General features: G+C 32.6%; 1 protein-coding gene and 1 long non-coding RNA gene across 3 annotated transcripts; one reads left to right on the forward strand and one right to left on the reverse strand.

Annotated features, from left to right (window-relative positions):
* The first annotated feature begins 1136 nt into the window (after positions 1–1136).
* LOC143079473 (L-rhamnose-binding lectin CSL1-like) lies at positions 1137–18485 on the forward strand. Of its 2 annotated transcripts, XM_076254829.1 has the most exons (6): positions 1137–1329; positions 2171–2461; positions 14181–14249; positions 15173–15310; positions 15547–15589; positions 18251–18485. In XM_076254829.1, exons 1-6 carry the CDS (start codon positions 1254–1256, stop codon positions 18348–18350), a joined length of 717 nt encoding a protein of 238 aa, XP_076110944.1. In that variant the 5' UTR covers positions 1137–1253; the 3' UTR covers positions 18351–18485. The 2 variants fall into 2 exon arrangements, with proteins under 2 accessions (XP_076110944.1, XP_076110945.1); XM_076254830.1 differs by lacking the exon at positions 2171–2461 and having other exon boundaries at positions 1139–1329.
* A 2014-nt stretch (positions 18486–20499) lies between these two features.
* LOC143079476 (uncharacterized) lies at positions 20500–26783 on the reverse strand. The gene is made up of 2 exons (XR_012979413.1): positions 26250–26783; positions 20500–25921 (listed from the first exon to the last, which is right to left on the reverse strand). It is a non-coding gene; the product is annotated as an uncharacterized LOC143079476 (long non-coding RNA).
* Between the last annotated feature and the right edge of the window lie 334 nt (positions 26784–27117).

The following is a 27117-nucleotide window of genomic DNA, read 5'->3' on the forward strand; positions in this document are numbered from 1 at the left end:
AAGGTACGAGCGCACATGACACTTGCGGGTTTCGAACTTACAACCGTTGACAGGCAAGTTATATAATAGTTCAACTCGGCCTACTAGACCCTCTAAACAAAGAAAGACCGTTTATTAGTACATTAAGTTGTGTATATAAGTTTTACATTAATATGCGTACAAAATGTGTCCAAGTAAAGAATATCAGTCAATGACAAAAAATGAGATATTCAAACATAATTTAAACAGAAGTGATCAATTATTCTTCAACCGTAGATTATATTATAACTTCTAGAATCCAAGACATCAAGACGTCTACTCATGAAAAGAGTTATGCTGACGGTTTTTGCTTTTGTGTCATAGGGTTGCTGTCTTAGTGACAATTATCCACATCCCTCTTAATTCTAGTTATTCTTTTATCCTTTAGACTATTAAAACACTTTAAAATAGTTTCGAATTCACATTATGTATAAGGCATGAGTTTATTATAAAATGTTTAAGAGTAATCAATTGAGCAATTTGATGTATTAAGTATAGAAGAAACAGCGTCGTTGCATATCCATTGCTGAGGAAACACTGCATAGGGGTATCCATTGCTGAGGAAACAGTGTCTAGGAATATTCATTGCTGAGGAAAACAATGTCTAGGGGTATGCATTGCTGAGGAAAACAGTGTCTAGGGGTATTTATTACTGAGGAAACAGTGTCTAGGGGTATTCATTACTGAGAAAACAGTGTCTAGGGGTAATCATTGCTGAGGAGAAACCGTCATGGGTTTTCATTGCTAACAGAGTCGTTGCATATTTGTTGGTGAGGTAGAAGCGTCGTAGCGTATTCATTGCTGAAGTAACAGCGTCATGGCGTATTTTAAAATGACTGAAGACCAGGCAAACTGACGTCGTTGCATATTCATTTATAAAAAACAGCAATGTGGCGTATTCTGTATCTAATAGAAAAAACAGAGTTGATTCTAGGCGTATTCTTCGCTACCGAAGTTTCAGCGTCATGTGGTTGGTATTCGCTGAGTAACAGAGTCGATGCATATTCCGGTTTGATGAGGTAACAGCATCGTGGCGTATTCATTGGTTGAAAAGAAGTCACCCAAAATGATGTATATACGGTCCCAAATAAATCCCGCTATTGTTACTAAACAGGATACTTATCCAAATATTACGTCTTATCGGATGTCGTCAGGAAAACAATTTAAAAATCTTAAGTGGATGTCGTTGTATTTTAGAGATGATACCGTTGTAAAATTTACTTGACGAAAAGGATATGCTTTTAAATATTTTGAAATTTTTAGTGTTTGCTTCCATATTTATAAATTTTACATCAGCTCAAACCAACAAAGGTAAGCATATTAAAGAATTTTTCTACTTATATTTTTAGGTAAGTTCAATTTCCTTTTGAAATGCTAATAAATCCAAAATATTACATTGTAAACAAATGAAAACAGATAAATAATAATATGTATCTTTGAAGAACGTGTTTGTCATTTACTTATGAATAGATTTTAGGGGCATAATTTTAATAGTTACCTTTCTAGACACGAGGCAACCGTGATCTCAAATAAACTCTAGAGTTTTGTCTTATTTTGAGGACCGTAGGTAAACATTTAAAAGCCTTTTGTGTCGTTGGGTTGTTGCCTCATTGGCGATTATCCAACATCTTTTATTCACACTGATAGGCTTGCTTGATATAAATTGAGGATGTACTTCGGTGAGGTTTAGGAATTTTTGTCAGATGTTCAGACTCCTAGTTTTGTTTATTCTCATATCAAACAGGGCAAACTATTTTGCCTCATAACACCCATTTTTCTTATCGTATAAGCCTACAATATCTCATAAAAGGTCATTTACCAAAATTTAAGCAGATTCCTAGTTTTCATTTCTTTCGAATTCAGACCCAAATAATACAATCCAAATATAATGTAAGTCCAAGTCCGCCTTTTCCCGCCATTTTTTTTTTAAAATAACTCGAAAAAGGAGCTCCATAACCTACTTTATTTTTAGCTTATAGTGTTCCTTATATAAATAATGCTCTTCTGGCTAATAATATCAATTCTAAAATCTAGATCTTCACCCAAGTACATCCTTACATGGGTTAAAAATATCCCTAACTCAAGTTTTAATGATTCTGATTGGTTATGTTAACACATTTTATTATTTTTGACTGTGTTGTTTCTTTTGTAGGCATTACAATTTGTGAAGGCAAGACCTCTACTATTAGCTGTAGTAATAATAAAGCGATTACAATAGTACGAGCGTTGTTCGGCCGAAATAAAAACAACCGGGAATGTCTAATTTTAAAAGGGATATTCAGGATTGTTAAGAGCTGTTCGGTATCTGGTGACAGTACCCTCCGGCAAGTGAAGGTCAGGTGTGAAGGTCAACAGTCATGTCAGTTAACAGCCAGCAGAAACATATTTGGTGATCCATGCAAGCATTTTAAGAAATACTTAGAGGTTGTGTATAGATGTGTTGGTATGTTGTTGTAAAAAGAATATGACATTAAAAGAAAATGTTTAGTGAATTTTAACGAGTAGGCAATGTAACATCCGAATCGAATAAACCAATTTTTATAAAACCGAACTTGAAAAATTGTATTTGCCATTTTTGCTGCTTTTAAGAGTAACAGAAAAGACTGATTTGCTCGTAGTCAGAAAATGTGTTCGAGTAGAGCGGTATGTCTGTATGCGGACTAAAACCTTGGGAACACGCATAAATGTCCGGCTCAAAGTGCAGCTCTAGAAAAATGCAGTGGTTACATACATCATGAACATGATTCTTTTCTTGATATTTTATATATTATTTGCTAATGTACGTTAAGGGCATACGATACAGTTTTGATCCTGTATTGACAGTTTGATAAAAATTTCCATATAGGCTAGATTTTGCCAGCTTCAAATATGTAATAAAAAATATACCTTCATGTGCTACTTTTCGAGTTAAATGAGGTCGAAATTTTGTATATTTGCTCAAAATTCGGATTTGTGGCCGTATTTTCCCTTTCGAAAGAAAGCCATTATGATAACTTTTTTGTTAGATAATTTGTATTTTTTGTATTTTTTGTATTTTATAAATATCCTAAAAAATTATGCATTTTTCATTCAGAAATAACTCATATTTATCAGATGGTCATGAATAAAGAAAAAATCACATTTTTTTTGCTGTATATTTATCAAAATTAAAAAAAATCCTCTATTTACAGTTTTATAAAATTTGGTCCACATAATCTCCCTGCAAAATGAAACAAAATGTCGTTTTACAAAATAGGGGTCCATGCACTCGTTTTCAAATTAAATCAGTTTGAATGATAAAAAATAGTCGAAAAATGCATCTTTTCCCGATATGTCATAGTTTGACGTCGCGAAAATAACATTTTACGTTAGCAACGTCATTACCTTCTCTGTAACTGTATCGTATGCCCTTAATTAAGGGCATACGATACAGTTTTGAACCTTGTTACGGCCAGAAATCGCCTTTAAATTGTAGCCAACAAAAGACACAAATCAATAGTAAAATTTAACAATATTTAATATACAAAAGTTTACAAAAGGTATTACACAAATATAACTGTTAACTTAACTGTCAAAATATGAGTCCAATCTGTTATCTTTATCTGTATCCGGAAATCTTTCGGAATCCAATTTGAATATTACGTTCACTACTAATGTCACAATCCAGTATGATGTTGTTTGTAGAATAAAAGTGTCAATCCAAATGCTGTGAATACTAATGTCTATCAATGTCTATGTCCAAGTTTAATTATGAGAGTTTAACTTTAGTGTCTGTATATATAGTGTTGTCATGGAAAATTCTAGAACACTCTATAATGGAACATTGTGGAAAATCCTGGAAAGTTACAACGGAAGTTGCTGGAATAACGTAGAAGTTTAAATTACGCATCTTTTATAAGGATCATTCTAGAAAGTTCCAATCATTCTGTGATTGTTCCAGTGATTCCTAAACTGCACAGTTATAAGATTATTTGGTAAACAACTATCAGGCCATACAACACAAATTAGGCCAACATAAATAAACATAATAATTACAATATCATAACACCTCCCCCCTTAAAAGAAGTTTTAGTGTAACAAAAACTTATCATGAATAATATGAACAAAAATACATAATATATACAAAGTGATTTAATAAGCTCTAGATAAAGCATCTGCTATTACATTATCTTTACCCTTAATATGTTTTACAATTACATCATATTCCTGTAACAATAAACTCCACCTAGTCAACCTCTGATTCTTGTTTCTCATTTTATGCATGAAGGTGAGAGGATTATGATCAGTGTAAACAAGAATAGGATATACAGTGGGATTTAAATATACATCAAAATGTTGAAGTGCTGACAACATTGCAAAACACTCTTTTTCAATAGTTGAATAATTTTTCTGATGTTTATCTAATTTCTTAGAAAAATATGATATAGGTTTCTCAACATTATCATCTGTCTCTTGATATAAAACAGCTCCTATTCCTACATCGCTTGCATCAACGGCAAGTTTAAATTGTTTTTCAAAGTCTGGAGTAATCAGAACTGGACTATTAATTAAAAGTGATTTGCTATTTTCAAAAGCTTTTTGACAATTTTCACTCCAGATAAATTTAGAATCTTTTCGTAAAAGATGAGTCAATGGTTGAACAACAGTAGCAAAATTTGAACAGAATTTCCTGTAAAATCCTATCATGCCTAAATATCTCATAAGTTGTTTTCTATTTGTAGGAGGTGTAAATTTGGAAATAGCTTCCACTTTAGCCATAATAGGTTTTACTTGACCTTGGCCAACTGTATGCCCTAAATAATCAACAGTGGCCTGACAAAATTCACTTTTACCAAGATTTACAGTCAAATTTGATTTTGACAATCTATCAAAAGTATCATATAAATGTGTTAAATGCTGTTCCCAGCTATCACTACATACAATAAGATCATCAATATAAGCATAACAACAGTCTAAATCTTTTATAACATTATTGATCATTCTTTGAAATGTAGCTGGAGCACTTTTCATGCCAAATGGCATTACAGTATATTGAAATAAGCCATCTGGTGTAACAAAAGCTGATATTTCACGAGCTCTCTGTGTCAATGGAACTTGCCAATAACCTTTCAATAAATCAAATTTGCTCACAAATTTTGCTTGACCAATATTGTCAATACAATCGTCTATCCTTGGAATCGGATAGGAATCAGATTTTGAGACTGAATTTACTTTTCTGAAATCAGTCACGAAACGAAAAGTTTTATCTGGTTTTGGCACAAGGAGACAAGGAGAGCTCCATTCACTGTTACTCGGCTCAATAATATCATTGTCAAGCATATATGTAATTTCTTTTCTCATAACTTCAAGTTTGAGTGGATTGAGCCTGTAAGGATGTTGCTTAATTGGAGAAGCATCTCCTACATCAACATCATGACAAACAGCAGTGGTTTTGTTTGGCACATCTGGAAAAAGATTTTTAAAAGAAAATATCAAAGTTTTTATTTCTTCTCTATGATCAAAAGACAGATGTGCAAGTTTTGAGTCTAAATTTGACAAAATTTCTGAATTTTTCAATCTAACTGTCTCTTCCATAGTTTTACAACTAAAAATTGGTTCAATAACATCTGGTTTGTCATGATTGTTCTCAAATTTAACCATGCCTAAAGTGGCAACTGGTTTACTATCACATAGTACATTAGTACGCTCAAAATATGGTTTTAACATATTAATATGACACACTCTATTTTGTTTGCGCCGACCTGGAGTTTTTACAATATAATTCAAATCATTAATTTTACTCTCTATTGTATAAGGACCACAATATTTAGCCTGTAAAGGATGTCCAGGGACAGGCAGAAATACAAGTACGCTATCACCAGGCTCAAAAACTCTGTCCCTGGCATCTTTATCATACCATATTTTCATCTTGTTCTGTACATTTTTTAAGTTTTTCTGAGCAATTTGACAAGCAGTATACAATTTTTCTTTAAATCTAGATACATAGTCTAAAAGATTCAAGTCAGTATGTTCAGTAAGCCACTTTTCCTTAATCAATTTTAACGGTCCCCTTACAGTATGACCAAATACCAACTCAAAGGGACTAAATCCAAGGGATTCTTGAACAGCCTCTCGAACCGCAAAGAGTAGAAAGTGAACTCCATCATCCCAGTCTCTGTCAAATTGAAGACAAAAAGTTCTAATCATGTTCTTCAATGTTTGATGAAAACGTTCTAAGGCACCTTGAGATTCTGGATGATAAGCACTTGATCTGTACTGAGCAATCCCTAACTGGTATACGACTTGCTGAAATAAACCTGACATGAAATTTGATCCCTGGTCGGACTGTATAGACTTAGGAAGTCCTACTAATGTGAAAAATTTGATCAAAGCTTTGACGATAGTAGGTGTCTTGATATTTCTGAGCGGAATAGCTTCAGGAAAGCGGGTAGATGTACACATGATTGTCAATAAATATGCATTTCCAGTCTTGGTCTTTGGTAAAGGTCCAACACAGTCAATTAGAACTCTGCTGAAAGGTTCGTCAAAGGCTGGAATAGGCAGAAGTGGTGCTGGTGGTATTTTCTGGTTAGGTTTACCAACAACCTGGCATATATGACATGATTTGCAGTATTCTGCAACATCATTTCTAAGTTTAGGCCAGTAAAAATGCTGCAAGATCTTAAGGCAAGTCTTCCTTATACCTAAGTGTCCAGCCAAGGGGGTGTCATGGGCAAGACCAATAATTTCTTGTCTATAAACTTTCGGCACCACCACTTGGTATACCACTCTCCATTCCTCCTCTGGGGTAGCATCAGGAGGCCTCCACTTCCTCATTAAAATATTGTCCTGATGGTAATAGCATTCGGCCACTTTGTCTGCTTCCTCCTGTGGTTGAGCCCTCTGGCTGAGCTGAAGAACCTCAGGGTCTTTATGTTGTTCTTCGAGTAAATTATTTCGGTCTAATGAATGGCTGTTCACATCTGGCCATGGCATAATAACATTTTTGTGAACACTAGGTGGTTTTATAATAGCCCTTTCTGAGTTACCAGGATCTTCAATATCAGCTATAAAAGTGTCAGAAAGGTCCATGTAATCAAACTGGTCTTCTTGCAAATTCTCATCTTGTTGTTTTCTAGCCATCGCCCTAGTAACAACACAAGCTGGATACAATTCAGCATCATCTTCAGGTGATTTAACATCCACCACTGGTTCACTGGTAACAATTGGTTCAGCAACCACTTTGTTCCTAGCTAGATCATTTCCTAGCAATAATGTAACACCCTCTACAGGGAGATTAGGACGAACACCTACAATAACTGGTCCAGTTATCAAATCTGACTTCAGATAAATACGATGGAGAGGAACATCTATACAACCCAACTCTACACCTTGTAACAAAACGGAGGCACCAACAGAAGTCTTCTCGGACAAAGGCAACACACCTTCTAACAATAAAGACTGAGAAGCTCCAGTGTCCCGTAAAATCTTAATAGGCTGAAGAGTGGTATCATCAACAATAGAAATAAACCCATCAGACATAAAGGGTTTATATTCCTCCATGTAATCACAAAAACTGGACTTAAAAGCCTGACTCGCAGGACATTCCAACGTACTGGTAATATAAGGTGTCGTACAAGCACTGGACTTCGGCTTATTATCTCGTTCATTCTTCTTCTGGAGTCTAAAACAATCAGCCATCAAGTGACCAATCTTCTTACAATAAGCACAAGTCAGTGACTTCTTCTCAAAAGTATCAAATTTTGGACTAGACATATTATAACTGGACTGACTCTTATTCTGTGAAACAGGCTTACTATCAGTATGCTCAGTGCTTTGATTTTTGTAATTTCCACTGGAAGTATTAACATTTTGACCCTTGAAACTTCTTTTATGTGAAAGAGTATAATTATCTGAAATAACAGCTGCATCATGTATTGACTCAACAGTTTTGTCGTCTAAATGTGTTTTTAAGTCTAAATGAACACATTGTTTGAACTCTTCTAATAACATCAATTGTCTTAGGTTATCAAAATTGTTATCTGTTTTCTTTGACGTAAGCCATTTATCAAATAGATCTTCTTTTTCCCGAGCAAATTCCACATATGTTTGTGAATCAAACTTTTTATAAGATCTAAATTTCTGTCTATATGCTTCTGGTACTAGTTCATAAGCTTTCAAAACTTCCTGCTTTACCATATCATAATCAGAACTTTTTTCTGATGGAAGTGCGGAATAAATTTCAGCGGCCTTACCCTCAAAAACACTTTGCAGCATCGTAGTCCAATATGGTTTCGGCCATTTCAAATTATTTGCAATTTTCTCAAACTGTGGAAAATATTTATCAACTGTTTTTTCACAAAATTTCGGAACCAAACGTATATTTTTTGCTGCATCAAAATAATCTGATTTCGACTGGACGTTAGTGTTATTTTCCTCTTTGCCAATTTCAATTTTCATTTTTTCCATCTCTAGCCTTTCCCTCATTTCAAGTTCTTTTAATTTTAATTCAAGTTCTTTTAATTTAAATTCATCTTCTTTTTCTTTTTTATCCATTTCCAACCTTTCCTTCATTTCAAGTTCTTTTATTTTCTCTGTCTCCTTCATTTCCAGTTCTTTTAATTTAAGTTTATGTTCTAATTCAAGCTGTTTTAATTTAAAGGCGTCAACGTTTTCGACCTTAAGATCAAGGGCCTCTTCACCTAAAATTTCTGATTCAACTAATTTGTCTATAACCAAATTTTTTATAACTTGTTTTCTCATAGATACTTTAAAAACTAATTTCAGTTGTTTAGCAAGCAACACTAATTCCTCTTTCTTTAAATTATCAAAACTCTCCAGGTCTGGCGTTTTCAAAAATTTACCAGCATCAAATGCCATTTTGTAGAATTTTGTTGGCTAGTTATAATACAAATACTAAACAAATTTTGAATAAAATATTTTTAAGATCCCGGACGAGCCCCCAATTTCTGTTACGGCCAGAAATCGCCTTTAAATTGTAGCCAACAAAAGACACAAATCAATAGTAAAATTTAACAATATTTAATATACAAAAGTTTACAAAAGGTATTACACAAATATAACTGTTAACTTAACTGTCAAAATATGAGTCCAATCTGTTATCTTTATCTGTATCCGGAAATCTTTCGGAATCCAATTTGAATATTACGTTCACTACTAATGTCACAATCCAGTATGATGTTGTTTGTAGAATAAAAGTGTCAATCCAAATGCTGTGAATACTAATGTCTATCAATGTCTATGTCCAAGTTTAATTATGAGAGTTTAACTTTAGTGTCTGTATATATAGTGTTGTCATGGAAAATTCTAGAACACTCTATAATGGAACATTGTGGAAAATCCTGGAAAGTTACAACGGAAGTTGCTGGAATAACGTAGAAGTTTAAATTACGCATCTTTTATAAGGATCATTCTAGAAAGTTCCAATCATTCTGTGATTGTTCCAGTGATTCCTAAACTGCACAGTTATAAGATTATTTGGTAAACAACTATCAGGCCATACAACACAAATTAGGCCAACATAAATAAACATAATAATTACAATATCATAACAACCTGTATTTACAAGTTGATGAAAATTTGCATATAGGCTATTTTTTACCTGATTAAATCAAATATGTCATAAAAAATATACCTTCATGTGCTACTTTTTGAGTAAAATGAGGTCGAAATTTTGTATATTTGCTCAAAATTCAGATTTGTGTCCGTATTTTCTTTTTCGAAAGAACGACGTAACATTTTTGCTTTAAAAGATAAACACAAATTGTTTTTTGTTATATAATCAGTAATTTCTGTATTTTATAAATATCATTAAAAATTATGCATTTTTTATTCTGAAATAACTCTATATTTATCAAATGTTCATGAATAGAGGAACAAACGTCATTTTTTGCTGCATGTTTATTGAAATTAAAAAAATTGCGCTATTTACAGTTTTATAAAATTTGGGTCACATAATCTCCTTGCAAAATGAAATAAATTGCTATTTTAAAAAATAGGGGTCCATACACTCGTTTTCAAATTAAATCAGTTTGAATGATAAAAATCAGTCGAAAAATGCATCTTTTCCCGATATGTCATAGTTTGACGTCGCGAAAATAACATTTTACGTTAGCAACGTCATTACCTTCCCTGTAACTGTATCGTATGCCCTTAAACGCGTTAATCCGTCATCATCATGATATGGTATATTTAAAATGCATGGAAAACAGTGCGTTCTTGGTTCTGACCATTGGAATCATAAAATAATATTAAGCTGACTATGCGGTATGGGCTTTGCTCATTGTTAAAGGCCGTACGGTTACCTATATTTGTTAGTTTCTGTGTTATTTTGGTCTCTTGTGGGGAGTTGTCTCATTTGCCATCATACCACATCTTCTTTTTCTATATAGTATGAAATTCAAAACAGTGTGGCTGTGGCCATTGATTGACACATTAAATTCATCCATTGACTGGGACAATTTACGTGAACGTTTGTCTGTAACGACCACTGTTCACGACGTACCTACGATAGACATTTAAACTGTGGGGTCACCAAAGGTTTCTTAACGCCTTTAATTATAAAGTAATTCGAAAAAATAATCAGGAATAACCTTTATGTTTTGATTTATATAATTGGTATAAATCAAAACATCGTGTTATTTCTGATTAATTTTTTCGAATTACTTTATTTGGGTGTTGAGAACCTTTGGTGACCCCATAGTTTAAGTGTCTTTAAAAAGTACATAATGATCAGTGGTCGTTACATACAAACGTTCATCTAAATTGTCCCAGTCAATGGATGAATTTAATGTGTCAATCAATGGCCACAGCCACACTGTTTTGAATTTCATTCTAAGTTTGTAAAGTGATAGGAAATGTAAATAAGAACATGTAACGCTTAAACATTTTATCCTGTAATCAGCTAACTATTTATTTTGTACTTGCAGCAATCAATTCTCCTGTTACCACGCTGCCATGTTGGATATTTCTATTTGCGTAACAGTTCATTTTGAGTCATCTTCGCAGTCCGCGTTTAAACTATGTCGGTTTATTTAAAAAAATAAATTATCATGTATGTTGCGACAGTGTATTGATATATTGTTGATCCATAATATAGTTCAATAGTATCACGTTTTATGCATAATTAAGAATTGAATGCTTTTTTTGTAACTTTATTGGGGTGTAAAAGCGTTTATCGAAGTTCATTGGTTCCGCGCTTCATTCTAAAAATGTGCGTACGTTCAACGCTTTTACAACCCTATGAAGTTACAAAAAGAAGCATTCAATACTTGAAATTAGAATACATTTATTAGCTAGGATCATGAAAACACGATTTTTATTAAGTTTTTATTTAATTTACCTATGCACTTTATTGTGGGGCCTGTTGTCATCATGAATGATAAATTTTATTGTGTAATGCAATAGCTCAAGGAATAACGCGAGATTACAGTGTAGCCAATCAGAATAACGTATTATAATGAAACATACATCTAATGACGTTACGCACGGTATTCGGTCTATGTTTCATTTGACCATTTCTTGATGCATAAGTATGACAAAAACAAATCAAATCTACGCATTATTGAATAGTAACTTGTCTTGATTTTTCATTTGAATCGAAATTAAATAAAACCTGATTTTAATAAATTTAATGTTATGTCTCACTATATGATTAAACAATGATTTTGTGTTCATAAATTGCCGTATTTGCCGTGTAAGACGTAACAACAAGCGCCAACCATCCAAATATAAACGAAGAAAAAATACTAACTACTGAATGGAATTCGATAAAATTTGTACAGATGGGATATGATATATTCACATTTATTATGTTAAACGGTCACGATAAATATCCTGTCAGTTCGTAATCAAGCAGCCATTTTCGAAATTCCATATAGCTGTAATTAAGATTTGAAAATTCGAGTACACAAAAATGAAAGCTAACACTTCAATATTATAATATATAAATAATACGAAAGTTTCGCCACCTCTACATAAAAATGAGATTTTATTGAATTTTACAAAACTATTTTTATTTTCAACATAGCTTCTCCCATTTTATTTTTTTTCAGTATTTTCCGTGTCTCCCGTAAATGTTATTATAGAGCCATTGTTCAAGATTTTTGAGTACGATGATAATTTAGGGTATTTTAGATTTGTGACAGACAAACGAACTATGCAAACAAATGTTATTACTGAAATGTGATTTTTTTTTAAAATTTGGTTAAGCCTTCAAGGTTAAGGACACGCCAAATTTTTCATCAATTTCCATCAAGTTGTCCGTGTCTCCCGTAAATGTTACCACGTCCAAATTGAACGATTTTTGCATGGAACGTGAATGTAACGTTATAATATATAATTGTATTTCCCATCAACCGAAAGTGTAGCATGTTGTGTCTTTAGCATTTGACACGTTCTGTGTGATGATATTATCTTGGGAGAAGAATTTTTGAATAATTATTTAAATCAACAAGAAAATTTGACTCCCATCAAAATTTTTAAGCCATTTGCTGATCGTAAAAGCGTCGGATAAATAAAAGTACGATGCAAAAGATTAGGTATTTTTAATGCAAAAGAATTGCATTTTAAACCAAGTGACACAGAAATTAACAACCGTAGGTCACCGTACGGCCTTCAACAATGAGCAAAGCCCATACCGCATAGACAGCTCTAAAAGCATGATTCAATCATGATTTTCTTGATATGATCCAGCGATTTTCATGTGTTAATTTACATGTAAATTTATCAAAATATTACTCAAAATTTTCGGATGAATGTATATGTAGCACAAGCTTTAAACATGCCGAAACTTTCGTTTTTGTATTCTAGTAACATAGATGCGTCTGCTAGTACGATTGTATATGTTGTATACACTAAAAGTCATTTCCACGCATCCGACAAACAGAGGCATTTGAAATTACTCATTATATTTCAAGGACTGTAGATGACATTTTAACTTTAATTAAAATCAACAATTCTAAACTGCCGTTTTCATTTTAAAATCTGAGGGTGAAACTATAATTATAGATAAAGCAAACAGAGGATAAATAGTAGCTGTTGCTGTGATTGACCGGAACAAGGATTATTTTCCATTATAATCTTCTTGAAAGACACATATTTAAGATGTTGATAATACGAATAAAAAGACCCTGAAATTATATTCGCGAACTGTAGTTAGAAAACTAGTTGAAGGTGGGTTAATAACATTATACTCTTGAAGCACAAAAAAGCTTTGGTACTGGCTGTTTCCAATCGATATAAATGCCTAGTCCTAGATACTTGTGATGACGGAATTCTGAGAATCATAGAGCAACAATTGACATGCTTGGGCAGTGACAAATATTTGAAATATACACTTTCATTTTGTTAAGAATATGATGTCAAAAATATAAAGAACTTTATATTTTCTCTATAGTGAGTTCTAGAGCACCGTCCCTTGATGAATATTGCCCAGTAGCAATGTCAACCCTTGCTGCTGTGCATTAATCATGAGGAGAATCACTATTGGAGTTATCTCATGTATCTGTAGCTAGTTCTGAAGGATCTCCCCTTGATGACCTTTGCATTGTTGTGATGTAAAAGTCCCTCACTGATGTGCACTGGTCATGAGGAGAACTACTGTAGAATGAGACACTATATTCCTGGTTCTATTTTTACTTTTTGTTTCCGTATTAATAAACTTTATATTATATTCTTTTAATATTAAATCGACCTCATTGCACTCAATGCCTCTTACCTTAATTATATCCTACATTGCTCATATCATCAATTTATTATTGTGTATTATTTATAATATTGTGTATTTTACTAATGTTTATATAATCATTGTATGATGTTTTTGTATCTTGCCCGACAAGGGCCCATGATTGGTCTAATAAAATAATGTCTAATGTCTAAATGTCTATACTAGTAATCAGTCATGCTACCATGTTTTTTTTAAAAAGTAAATAGTTAAACATCAAAATGCAAGCCGTTTTATAAAAAGCTGCAAAGCTTTCACGTTTGGTATAGAAGTAGGATGAAATAATTGAAAAACGACGTCAACTAACGTTACCATTACAAAACCGAACACCGTGCGTAACGTCAATGTAATTATTGTGTTGTGAAAGAAAACATTGTCATTATATGTAGGTACAGAGTCACGTGATATATAAGAGAGTTTTTACAATTAACATTCTTCATTTCGAACCCTCTTTTTGTAGAAAGACAAAATCTTGTCCCTGTGATGACAACCAGTACGGGAAACATGGATATCACAATAGAAGATAGAGGTAAATATATCATATTACAACAGTGTTATTTATAAAGAATGAATTAATAAGGTTGTGATCTGCAGTTTTGACACTGAAAATGCTGCTATAAAAAACACAATTACATGATCGGTATCCGTTAAACTTTTCGGGGCCTTTTATATCTGACTATGCAGTGTGCACATTGCTCATTGTTGAAGGCCGTACGATGACCTATAGTTGTTAATTTCTATGTCATTTTGGTCTCTTATGGAGAGTTGTTTCATTGGCAATCATACCACATCTTCTTTTATATTTATTTATTTATATTATTTATTCGAGCATCATGATCAGTCTTCTGTAGACGAAATACGCTTTATGAATATACAATTTTGAGCTTATGATGATTATATTCATCTTTAAACCTTCATTCTGCTCCAGTTATCACGTATTGTGTTGTAAAGTCGTACAAATTGTGCGACAGCTCTGTTTCATCCTGTTTATTCGCTTAGAAATTGAAGATAAATGTGTTTCTTTAATATCTTAGTTCCGACCACAATCCCCTTTTGCAAACAAATAAGCACTGTTAAAGTCAACGTTCTGATTGAATTGTGACTGTTAAAGTTGAGTTCGCGAGTCCAAATATACCTCCTCCCCCTTTTGGAAATTCTTGGCTACGAGCCTGAGTTCTTAGAAAAATAGAAAAATAAAACAAACATTTTTGAGATGGATGGATTTAGAAACGATTTGAGAAAAAAAGTGTTTAACTGCTGAAATACAACAGAATGTATTATGTTTGAAAAATTATTTTTACAACTTTTAAAATACTGTAAAATGTGTCATATGCGATGGGATACTTCTATAATATTACTTACACACTACAAATACTTCATATCTTTCATCATTAAGAATTTATTTTCCGAATATGTATATCATAATACTTGCATATTTGTTCTTATTTATAGACGGAATTAAAGACACAACGATTTCAATTTGGATTCTGATTTTTGCGATTGCTGGATCACTTATTTTAAGTCAGTTTATACTGGTGGTTTGTGTGGTGAAATTGATTAAGAGGAAGAAAAACCCGACCAACAAAAAAGGTACAAAAGTCTGGTGTTTTTTTTAAATTATAATAAATTGACTGAATTAAAAGTATTGTTTTCAAATGATAATTAAAACACCAACAAGAAAGCAGTTTGCAATGTTTTGATAAATTGTACAAAATGATAATGAAAAATGAAAAGAACGAATTTTACAAAATATGTTGTTGTTTGCAGCATGTTTTAACAATCCATTTATATGATTTCGTTTCAATTATATTCCTTATATTTTTTAGATTGTGTATGTAAACATTTGAAAAGGGAACAACTAGCTGTGAGGTATGCATATAATTTTCAAACCAGATGCTCCGCAGGGCGTAGCTTTATACGACCGCAGAGGTTGAACCCTGAACGGTTAGGGCAAGTATGGACACAACATTCAAGCTGGATTCAGCTCTAAATTTGGATTGTGATTAAATAGTTGAAACAGCATAGGTTTCTGACACAGAATGAATGTGTTCTAATGAACTTAAAATTTTTGTTTCTCTTAGAGCAATTCACTATGCTGTTGAATATTAATCCTCTCAAAAAAATGTTTGAAGAAATTTTCTTTTTTATTTATGAAATTTCAAATGAGAAAAATTGAACCCAATTTTTTTAATCACATCCCCCTTTCCCTTATTCCAAAACTAATCTCAATTAAAATTTCTAATGGAGTTTGCAACAATAACTACTCATTTAAATACATCATAAAATATTAAGATGTAAAAAAAACTGCTTGTTATCACTGAATGGTAAAGATTATTTTAATTTATCAGTTGGTAGTAAAAAGTGAATATACATTGTATATTGTATATAACAAAGATTTAAGTTGATTCTGGACAAAGAAAGATAACTCCAATTAAAAAAAAATCTTGCTATTGCACAATATTTTGCAATTAGACATTTCTTGCTTACTATTCTGGACAAAGAAAGATAACTCTAATTAAAATTTTTTTTGATATTTCACAATATTGTGCAATTAGATATTTCTTGCCATTGCGCAATACTGTGCAATTGAAAAGACTTGCTATTGCACAATACTTAATATAATAATTTTAGATCCTGATTTGGACCAACTTGAAAACTGGGCCCATAATAAAAAATCTAAGTACATTTTTGGATTCAGCATATCAAAGAACTTCAAGATTTCAATTTTTGTTAAAATCAGACTAAGTTTAATTTTGGACCCTTTGGACTTTAGTGTAGACCAATTTGAAAACAGGACCAAAAATGAAGAATCTACATACACAGTTAGTTTTGGTATATCAAAGAACCCCATTTATTCAATTTTTGATGAAATCAAACAAAGTTTAATTTTGGACCCCGATTTGGACCAACTTGAAAACTGGGCCAATAATCAAGAATCTAAGTACATTTTTAGATTCAGCATATCAAAGAACCTAACTGATTCATTTTTTGTCAAAATCAAACTAAGTTTAATTTTGGACCCTTTGGACCTTAATGTAGACCAATTTGAAAACGGGACCAAAAGTTAAGAATCTACATACACAGTCATGACAGTTAGATTCAGCATATCAAAGAACCCCAATTATTCAATTTTGATGAAATCAAACAAAAGTTTAATTTTGGACCCTTTGGGCCCCTTATTATGTTGGGACCAAAACTCCCAAAATCAAACCCAACCTTTCTTTTATGGTCATAAACCTTGCGTTTAAATTTCATAGATTTCTATTTACTTATACTAACGTTATGGTGCGAAAACCAAGAAAAATGCTTATTTGGGTCCCTTTTTGGCCCCTAATTCCTAAACTGTTGGGACCTAAACTCCCAAAATCAATACCAACCTTCCTTTTGTAGTCATTAACATTGTGTTTAAATTTCATTGATTTCTATTTACTTAAACTAATGTTATTGTGCGAAAACCAAGAATAATGCTTATTTGGGCCCTTTTTTGGCCCCTAATTCCTAAACTGTTGAGACCAAAACTCCCAAAATCAATCCCAACCGTTCTTTTGTGGTCATAAACCTTGTGTCAAAATTTCATAGATTTCTATTAACTTAAACTAAAGTTATAGTGCGAAAACCAAGAAAATGCTTATTTGGGCCCTTTTTGGCCCCTAATTCCTAAAATGTTGGGACCAAAACTCCCAAAATCAATACCAACCTTCCTTTTGTGGTCATAAACCTTATTTTAAAATTTCATAGATTTCCATTCACTTTTACTAAAGTTAGAGTGCGAAAACTAAAAGTATTCGGACGCCGGACGACGACGACGACGACGACGACGACGCTGACGCCAACGTGATAGCAATATACGACGAAAATTTTTTCAAAATTTGCGGTCGTATAAAAACTGTCTTGTTTTAGGGTTATGAAATATTGTATTGGAAAATAATCTATCGAATCATTTGAAAATATTTATATGATGTTTCGGTTTTAATTTAAAGAGTTCTGTTACTTTGATTTTGTGGTATTTGGTATATAAAAGAGTATACTTTTCACATCAAGGTTAGGGTTCTTTGTCCTTTTTAAGCAGTCAGGCAAATATACCCATTTACCATATTTTCATTAATCTTATTTCACATAGTATATTATCCTTTTCCAATTTGTCAAAGCATATGTATACTGTTTACCTGGTTTGTTGAGGCAATGCTGAATTATGATTTATGACCACAAACAACAGACTCAGAATTGGCTGTGATTGCCGTGACAATTTTTACAGCTAATTTCTTAATGCTTGTAGAGTAAAACTTTGGTTGGCTTGCTTGCTTTGTTTAAATAATTATTTATTCGAGCTTTGTAATTAAGATTGACATCTCCAAACAATATATATGACATACTTGAAACTATATATATCATCTTTAAATTTAATTGGACATTATACCAATGTGATTGTACAATATACAAACAAAGAAACCAAGCTAACCAAAGTCTTCCTCTACATGAATTAGGAAATAAGCTGTTAAGTGTATGTAGTGTTCTTTTTATACCTTTCAGGAAAATTCAATCCGAGTACCAGTCAGAAATATCAACAGTTTCTAATCACATGTATGATGCTTTGGAGCCAGATGAACATTCTTATATCTCTGTTATATAGTATTGTGAACAGAAATATCAACAATTTCTAATCACTTGTATGACGCTCTGGAGCCAGATGAACATTCTTGTATATCTGTTATATAGTATTGTGAAACTTGTACGCAAATAAAAGAGCAAGGTTTACGTTTACAAATTGTGACTTGGATGGAGAGTTGTATTATTGGCACTCCAACCACATCTGCTTACATCTATGTAATGATATAGTACACTCGTCAAGACTCGGGTTGATTCAGACCTCTATATACGGTTTCAAAAATGGTCGGACACCTAGATGCCTTTTATGTTGTAATGTTTGGTTGCTGACTTATTGACGTTTACTTAACAATCCTTATGTTCACATTTTATACATAATACATAGTGATGACCAACTCCAGTGTTTCAATAACAAGCTTAAGGCTTTTAACTTTACCAAATTGTTTCTCATCCATTGGCATTTAGCAGCTAACTGAACGGAACGAATTTTTCTGATTGATATGGTAGTAAGGTGACCAAGCCTTAAGTTTAATATCTATAGATTATAAATAGTTAATTGTCTCATTGGCATTGATACCACATCTCCGTATTCTAGTACATAAATTAAAAGTCCACATGATGACCTTTCCAATGACTCGACTTTTTAATCTATTCTGACTTTTCACCAGAAGAATGACATGACATAACTGTATGTTTCTTAAATAAAGAATCCGTACTTTTGATTGGATGAAAACCGCTAGGCATTCCAAATTAAATTTAATTGCAATATTTAGGACTGAACGTGGTTCCCATGGCAACGCCTTAGTGGCCATAGCCTTGGGCTGTTTTCTGCTTTTTGGTGTCCTTTCTAAAAAAAATTAATTTAGTTGAACAAGTGTTAATCGAACACATATTTTTAATTTCAAGTGCCTTTCGGTCAACGCTTTTACATTACAATGAAATTACAATATACATGTATAAGAGGCATTCATTTCTTGAGTATAAAACAGTTCACAAGTCTATTTCGGTGTTGATTTGGTCTCAACCAAAAAGGGAGAATATATATTTATTTCATTTTTTCCTGGATGCCCAAATTTCACGCATGACCTTCAAAACTTTATTGCTTGGTCTCCCAAATGTTCTATTTTTCTTTTTCGTGCGAATTCCGGACGATAAAACATTAACCATACGTCCAATAGGTAACAGGCACAACATAGACTGACATTGGATACAGGGCAGACAATTAATGTTGACTACTGGAATTTCGAAATAATGGACATGTTGGATATGGCCAAAATCTCGTCGTCCCAAATTCAGACTTTTTAGACACAAACATCAAAAGGAATCTGTCGTCGAGAGAGCATCATATCCTAGAATGATTCTACTTCAAAATGTTTTTTGGTCTAAGGATAGGTTTCCAAGTAAAAGTGGCATCGCCTTAACTCCGGAAATTTCACAGGTTTCCTTCTTAGCTCGATACATTCATTCCATACACCAAGTATAGTTGATTTAATGATCATAGTAACTTCTGAACGGACTATACCATAACTTAACCTAAATCACTGATTCATGAAACGAGGCCGAGTTCAGTGAACCATGTCTGATGGACATGCAGACCTTCTTAGAATCCTAATGGATATACCAAATATAGTTATTCTCATACTGATAAGTGAGTATTTCACATTAAAAACGATACTTGTTTTAAAGAAGTCACTCCATGGAAATGGGATCACGGACAATGGACATATGACAGATGGAAACTTCGTTATTTTAAATATCTACATAAGCAATCATTTAGGTCTCTGTGAGAGTGACAAAAACGACAAACAATTACACAACAATCTACAAAACAAAAAATAGAAAATTGACTAGGCTATATATGTCTCTGCCAACACGAATTTGGTTCTTCTGAATAATTCCTTGTAATAGAAGGGCTTAATTTTACTTCCAAAATTACAATTGTACCTACTAGAAAATTTAAATATCGACCACTGGCACAGCAAACCACAGCTCTACCAAATAAAATAAATCAAAGCGCTATAAGCTCTGAAGGCATTTAACCAAAAACCAAGGCAAACAGAATTATAAAAACTGTGGCAATGTTGTTCCAACATTAAACAATTATATATTGTACATTTTTGTTTATCTAATGAATTAATTATCTCAGATGGTGCCATTAAAACAAAATACATATATGGTTTGGCGATATCTGGCCACAGCTTTTATTCATAATATGATAGATTCATACAATATATAATATATAGATAGATAGACCATAGACCATGTATATGTAGATAGATCTATGGTCGGTTACCCGAAGATAATATGGCAACCAGGTATATGATAGATATATGTGAAGATAGATATATATGAAAATGTAAAGATGCACCGTGGGATACACAAGTGTAGTCTGTATTATCCAAAAACCTAAAATTTCATAGTTAACATTAAGATTCTATGCAGCGAATTCTGCCATTTACGGGAATATATTTATGATGCTCAAAGTTCAAATAAAAGCCACTTTTCTCAACAGCAAACGAGTTAACATCATCAGTCAAATCTGTATCACCACTATCACCAACACAAACCTGAAAAATAAATACAAAAGAGCAGTATCTTGTTCAATAAAAAGGAGTGGGAGGGCGGGTTTTCAAGTTTACCGCTTACAAAATTTAAACAGCTTGCTTGCTGCGATGAAATTCTAAAAAGGACTAAATGACGTCACAGAATATAACGTCACACATGTTGGGTAAATCTAAAACATGAAACACAATCCGTGAGTGGCCCCGGCGATAACTGAATTTAAGTCTATTAACTTAAATTCCATTATCTCAGATGGTGCCATTAAAACAAAATACATATATGGTTTGGCGATATCTGGCCACAGCTTTTATTCATAATATGATAGATTCATACAATATATAATATATATATATATAGATAGATAGACCATAGACCATGTATATGTAGATAGATCTATGGTCGGTTACCCGAAGATAATATGGCAACCAGGTAGATAGATAGATATATGTGAAGATAGATATATATGAAAATGTAAAGATGCACCGTGGGATACACTGGTGCTTTAAATTTAGAAAACACTGTGGGATACACAAGTGTAGTCTGTATTATCCAAAAACCTAAAATTTCATAGTTAACATTAAGATTCTATGCAGCGAATTCTGCCACATTGACGGAGGAAAACAGAGACTCTGTCAACCGCCATAAAAAGGGCGGTTCGCTGCAAAGCTGTGAACCAGATATGAGATAACTACAGATAGGTAGATAGATAGATATTTTTATTTAACGTACAACTTGGTAAATATATAAATATATATATATTAAATAATCTAGATAGATAGATAGATATTATTTAACGTACAACTTGGTACATATATATATTAAATAATCTAGGTAGATAGATAGCTATTTTATTTAACGCACAACTTGGTCCATATATATGATAAATGTCTAGATAGACAAATAGTTATTTTTATCTAAAGTACAACTGGTACATAATATATGTTAAATAATCTAGATGAAGTTTTGTGAACAACAAATTTTACCTACACAGATAAAAATACTTACCAAAACTACAGCAAACCACAAGATAGTTGATTGTATTTGTATATCATAAAATATAGTATATTATAGTATATCAACAAATAATATAAAGATGTTAAGAATTCATTTCATAAGCAGGTTAAGGGTGACAAGTGAAAAACATCTAGTTGAAAAAGTTCTGGTCTGATCGAAAAACATAATATTTTATGTAGCAACCCGATAGCTTATCATAACGGCAATAAATAGTTATAAATTCTATAGCAGCACCAGTCCATGTTTGCATTGGTCTAAATTGAGACAATCCTTACTTAAGAATGATGAATCTCACACTCCATCTGATCATGTTCTTCATCTCATTGGCAAAGACCCACTCTAGAACTACCTGTGTCAATACCACTACAAGTTTATTAAAAATATGTTGGATCCTTATAGGTTCATTATATATTCTAAGTTAACTTTTTAACATGCGACAAATATGCCACCACAAAAATGCATTTCTGTGGCTAGACCTAAGTCAACCCCATCTGGAGGATGTCAGTCTGCTACAAAAACATACTTACTATTGAGGATTCTACTATTCAAACATCAAACATTAAAAATCTCCTACAATTCTGTACGGCAAATAGCTACATGGAAGTATAGCTACATAGTAATACGAATACAATTTAAAGCATAATATATAAAGAAAAATAATAATTCTTCTGTAAAACCCTGTATTAAGTGTCAGTATTGGATCTCCAACCCATTTAAAAATCCTCCAAAATCAATGAAAGGACAGCTTCAAATACACTGAATTCATACCAACACAAGATAAGAAAATATTGCTAAACTTCAGCATGACTCTGGTATGGAGTGTTTAATACCTTCTTAAAAACTCAAACCTCAATTTTGACACACATTAAATTACTAAAAAAAAATATCCAATCCTAGTAAATTAGTAATGTCACAATTTTTGTTGAGAGAGATACAAAATGTACAAGTAAGCAATACCTTAACAATTCATAAAGAGATAGGAAATGAATTCAATAAATCAACTAGAGAACCGAACTCATGAAAAAAAGAAAGACTGTCCTCTCTGATACATGGTATGTACGGGTGGTGTGGAACTTACAAATAAACGGTTACTAAAGGTCTGAAATAACTGTAAAAATTCCCTTGGGGTAATAGCAGGATAAACATCTGCAGTTGGGGCCAAGCATCTGAAGCAATCCCTCTAAAAACCAGAAATGGCTTCATCCATAATGATTTTTTATTTTTTTTTTATTTTACCAAGTCACTGATTTGTGATAATGAATGTCATACTAAACTCAAATCTAAAATAAAAGTTCATCCCAAGCTAACATAGGCCAGAGGCCCCAGACTTGGAACAGATACTTAAATGGCGAGGGGTTAAACAAGTTTTTCAAAATCTCAACTAAATGAAGAAGAAGTAACGCACAACAAAACGCACAGTAAAAATCATAAAGAGTCCAATATCAGAATAAGTAACAAATTAAACAAAACAAAAATTGAAAATGACAATATTACAAAAATCAACAAGGGACTACGAACAGTAACCAACATGCCAGCTCCAGACCTCAATTAAACTGTTCGAAAAGCTATGTCTTGAATATACGAAAATCTAGCACCAACCCGTCATGGGGGTTTAATATCATATCACCATAAAATATATTAGAAAAACATAACTCTTATCATACCTGCAACTGGTTTAAAAATAAAGGAGTTTTAGTCTGATGCATACATGTAGATGTGCAAGTGAATCAATATTGAAGCCAAAATAAGCCATATATATGCAGGCAACAGTATTTCTACTTTATATAAGTTTGCTTTTATGTTTTGTTAGTTTTTGAGGTAAAAGCTGACATTTGTCCGTTATAAAGTGTATTACCATAAAAGATTGGATGGTCAATACCTGAATGTGTAAGATGACTATGTAGGAGTGAAATTATTATAATGTAAACGCCCATAAATACAAAGCAAGAATAACTGGATCAACTCAGGCAAACGCAAATTAAAAGAATGACTATGAGAACCCTATACTAGAGTCTAAATCCATGTAAGCAGAAACAAACATTTAGTATAACAGCAGCAACCACTCTCTCTCTTTCATCTTGGGTTTGAACCAGGTTGCCCAAATGAAACCTTATTTCCATTAAAGGACAAGGTGATTTGAACTTGGATATCACAAGAAGGCCTATATTAATCAAAGTAAACCTGGTTAAAGTTACCTGTTAGGACATCCAAAAGTTATAAAGGATGACCTGTGTTTTACAAAAAACAAAACACAAACAAGTGCTTAACAACATCTAGATACCCTCATAATTAAAAGCATAACATTTCAAATAGTACCAGCATTCATGCTAACTGTTACTGAAATTCAACCGGTACTATAATTTCATAATAAATAACAACCATAATTTGGAATCAACTGTTGCCAAGCAACCAGTAGGGCCAATGATTATGCAAATAAAAAGTTCCTCGTAATGCACCAGCCTAAAATAACAAACGGCACCTAAACATTCAGTGTACGATACTCATAAATTGGGCAACTTCTAGAATTTCCAGGATAAAGATTACAATACATTCTAGACTAGTATATATATAAATTAAAGCTGTTTTCGACACCTAAATACTAAAGATTTTTAACGGTGGAGCAGACTGCAAGACAAGCTGTAAATAATTACTTAGTTTGTACTAGATTTGCTAATATTACATGTACATATCCGTTTAACTGCTACTGACAAATTTAAATTACACAAAACTTGAAATAGTCTCATTTAAAAGTTGATTACAAGATAAAACCATTGGACCCCTTTTTTCCCTTAATATATATATACATGTATAAAAAAAAAAAAAATCAATAATAATGAAAATGTCCCACACCCTGAGACTGGTTGGTAGGATTTGTGGCAAACAGTAATAAGAAGTCTGTCCTAAATTAGTGATCAATAAATATACACTTCTATAAACTGTTGTCCTTTAAATTGTGGTACTTTATTGCAAAATCTGTATTCATGCAGTACATGCATATCTGATTTTTTTTTTTTTTATCAGGTTATTAAACAAGATAAATATTATAATGTTATATAAATCGATAGCGTCCTCCATTCAAAATGTGATAAATACCAAACAACATTTAAAAGTTTCAATGTAATATATTATATAACAATTATATAGAATGTAACCTCATATTTACGAATGTTTTTTATTTCAAACACATGATGCGGCATCCCATCATTGTAAGGCCATATAAATTTGTAAAAGTAACACATTCAGCAATTTTAAGTTTAGAAACTGAGGTATAAACGTTACACAAATCTTTTCAATCTAACCCATAAGATTAGAAAAAGTTGTCTTAATCTATATAAATATGTTTGTTATATGTTGTAATCACATGTACATTTTGTACATGAGGGGGTTTAACTTAAAAGTAATATACTGCTTTTAACTAGTAAATCTGACGATTACCTGAAAAATTCTCAACTGGATCATATCAATGCAAAGCTCTAGGGGTTGGCATAAATAACATCTGATGATGATTCAATGTACAAATGTAGGTGACCAAAGGAGTTGAGTTAGTGGCGTGATGAGTCGTGAATCCAGTCCAGTCTGGTAACCCATCTGTAAAAACTGGTGTGTCCTTGTTGTCCAAGTCTCTGGTCCAACTGTTACAACCCTTGGCCGTGTTCTGTGGTCGAGTAAGGTCTCTAACTGATCTACCCAACATTGTGCTACAACTCAATTTTTGTTGTAAACTCCTTGAACTACAGTACTGAGATTGGTGAACTATCTGAAAAATTCTCAACTGGATCATATCAATGCAAAGCTCTAGGGGTTGGCATAAATAACATCTGATGATGATTCAATGTACAAATGTAGGTGACCAAAGGAGTTGAGTTAGTGGCGTGATGAGTCGTGAATCCAGTCCAGTCTGGTAACCCATCTGTAAAAACTGGTGTGTCCTTGTTGTCCAAGTCTCTGGTCCAACTGTTACAACCCTTGGCCGTGTTCTGTGGTCGAGCAAGGTCTCTAACTGATCTACCCAACATTGTGCTACAACTCAAGAAAAAGTAAATATTAGTTCCACCATGCTACATAGCATTGACCTAACAAAACCAAATGACTGTACCAAGAAACAATAACAATTAAAAATTACGTATACTCATACATGTAGTTGTGTCGATAATAGTTACAATAATTTAAAAAAAATAATTCAAAATTAGTATATATACAGATTTATATATTTATTAAACTTAAATCCATAGTCAGTTGATAGTAACATAGTGTAATATTAGTATATAATTGAGTTATAACAACAATAATTCAAGCTGTGGCCTGTTTACATATGGCTAAATTCTTGATTTAACTGAACTATTCATACCATATCGACCTAGTCTAGGCTAGAGAGTAGTAGCAACTAAAAAATGTATACATGTCACTGTGATGAACGACTCTTGACAATTTTTAGTACACAAATGTGTAGGTACACGCAAAATTTATAGCCGGATATATATATACAGATAATGATAATATTTGCTTAAATCCACCAGCAAGCTAACATTTAGCAATGATTTCTTTTGGCTACTGCTTCTTATTAAACTCCGGGTATGGTCTCTGTTCAAGATTTCCAAGATTTTTGTTTATTTGTATCGAAGTTACGAACCTGGGTCCTTCGTCCCAAGAGTACGTCCCTTTTACGTTCATATCCTTTCATGGAATATTTGCTGTATATGTGCTATGAAAGATCTAGATACACAATTACCGATGTATACCCTCTTAAGGAAAATTTACTTTTAATTCGGAAGTTTTCGGGAGTTCATTCAATAACACCTGCCCCACAACACATAATCATTAAAGACACGTTACTAACCTGCATGATCTGTTACAGCGCAAAATACAATTTGTTAGGCTTACCCATAGGCACTACACGATCTGTCAATACTCAATTTCAATAGTATAAGATATGGGGAAAAAGTAATATATAATCAAAGCCTTAAAGGCTGTAAAAGCAATTGCTGCCATGTTAATGTTTGGGGACTTTTATTTTTCATCCACATATATACAAGAATTAAACCTGACATGAGTGTTGTCTAGTTAAAAGTAAGAAGGTTTTAACTTTATATAAATAAAAGACTTTAGCAGAAAGTCATTTTTAATATGTTTTATATTTCACAAGGAGACAACACGTTTACCAGGCTAAAGTTGGGGTCAAATATACATGTGCTGAAATATATAACTCAAAAAGAAAT

Source organism: Mytilus galloprovincialis, chromosome 6, assembly GCF_965363235.1.
Source record: "Mytilus galloprovincialis chromosome 6, xbMytGall1.hap1.1, whole genome shotgun sequence".
NCBI classification, from domain to species: Eukaryota; Metazoa; Mollusca; class Bivalvia; order Mytilida; family Mytilidae; genus Mytilus; species Mytilus galloprovincialis.

What these genes read in the sequence shown, in the direction of transcription:
- LOC143079473 (XM_076254829.1), top strand. Translation starts at nt 1,254, where the DNA reads ATGCTTTTAAATATTTTGAAATTTTTAGTGTTTGCTTCCATATTTATA. An exon ending in ATCAGCTCAAACCAACAAAG is followed by an intron (nt 1,330 to 2,170) that starts GTAAGCATATTA and finishes TTTCTTTTGTAG; the next exon opens with GCATTACAATTTGTGAAGGC. An exon ending in TATCACAATAGAAGATAGAG is followed by an intron (nt 14,250 to 15,172) that starts GTAAATATATCA and finishes TCTTATTTATAG; the next exon opens with ACGGAATTAAAGACACAACG.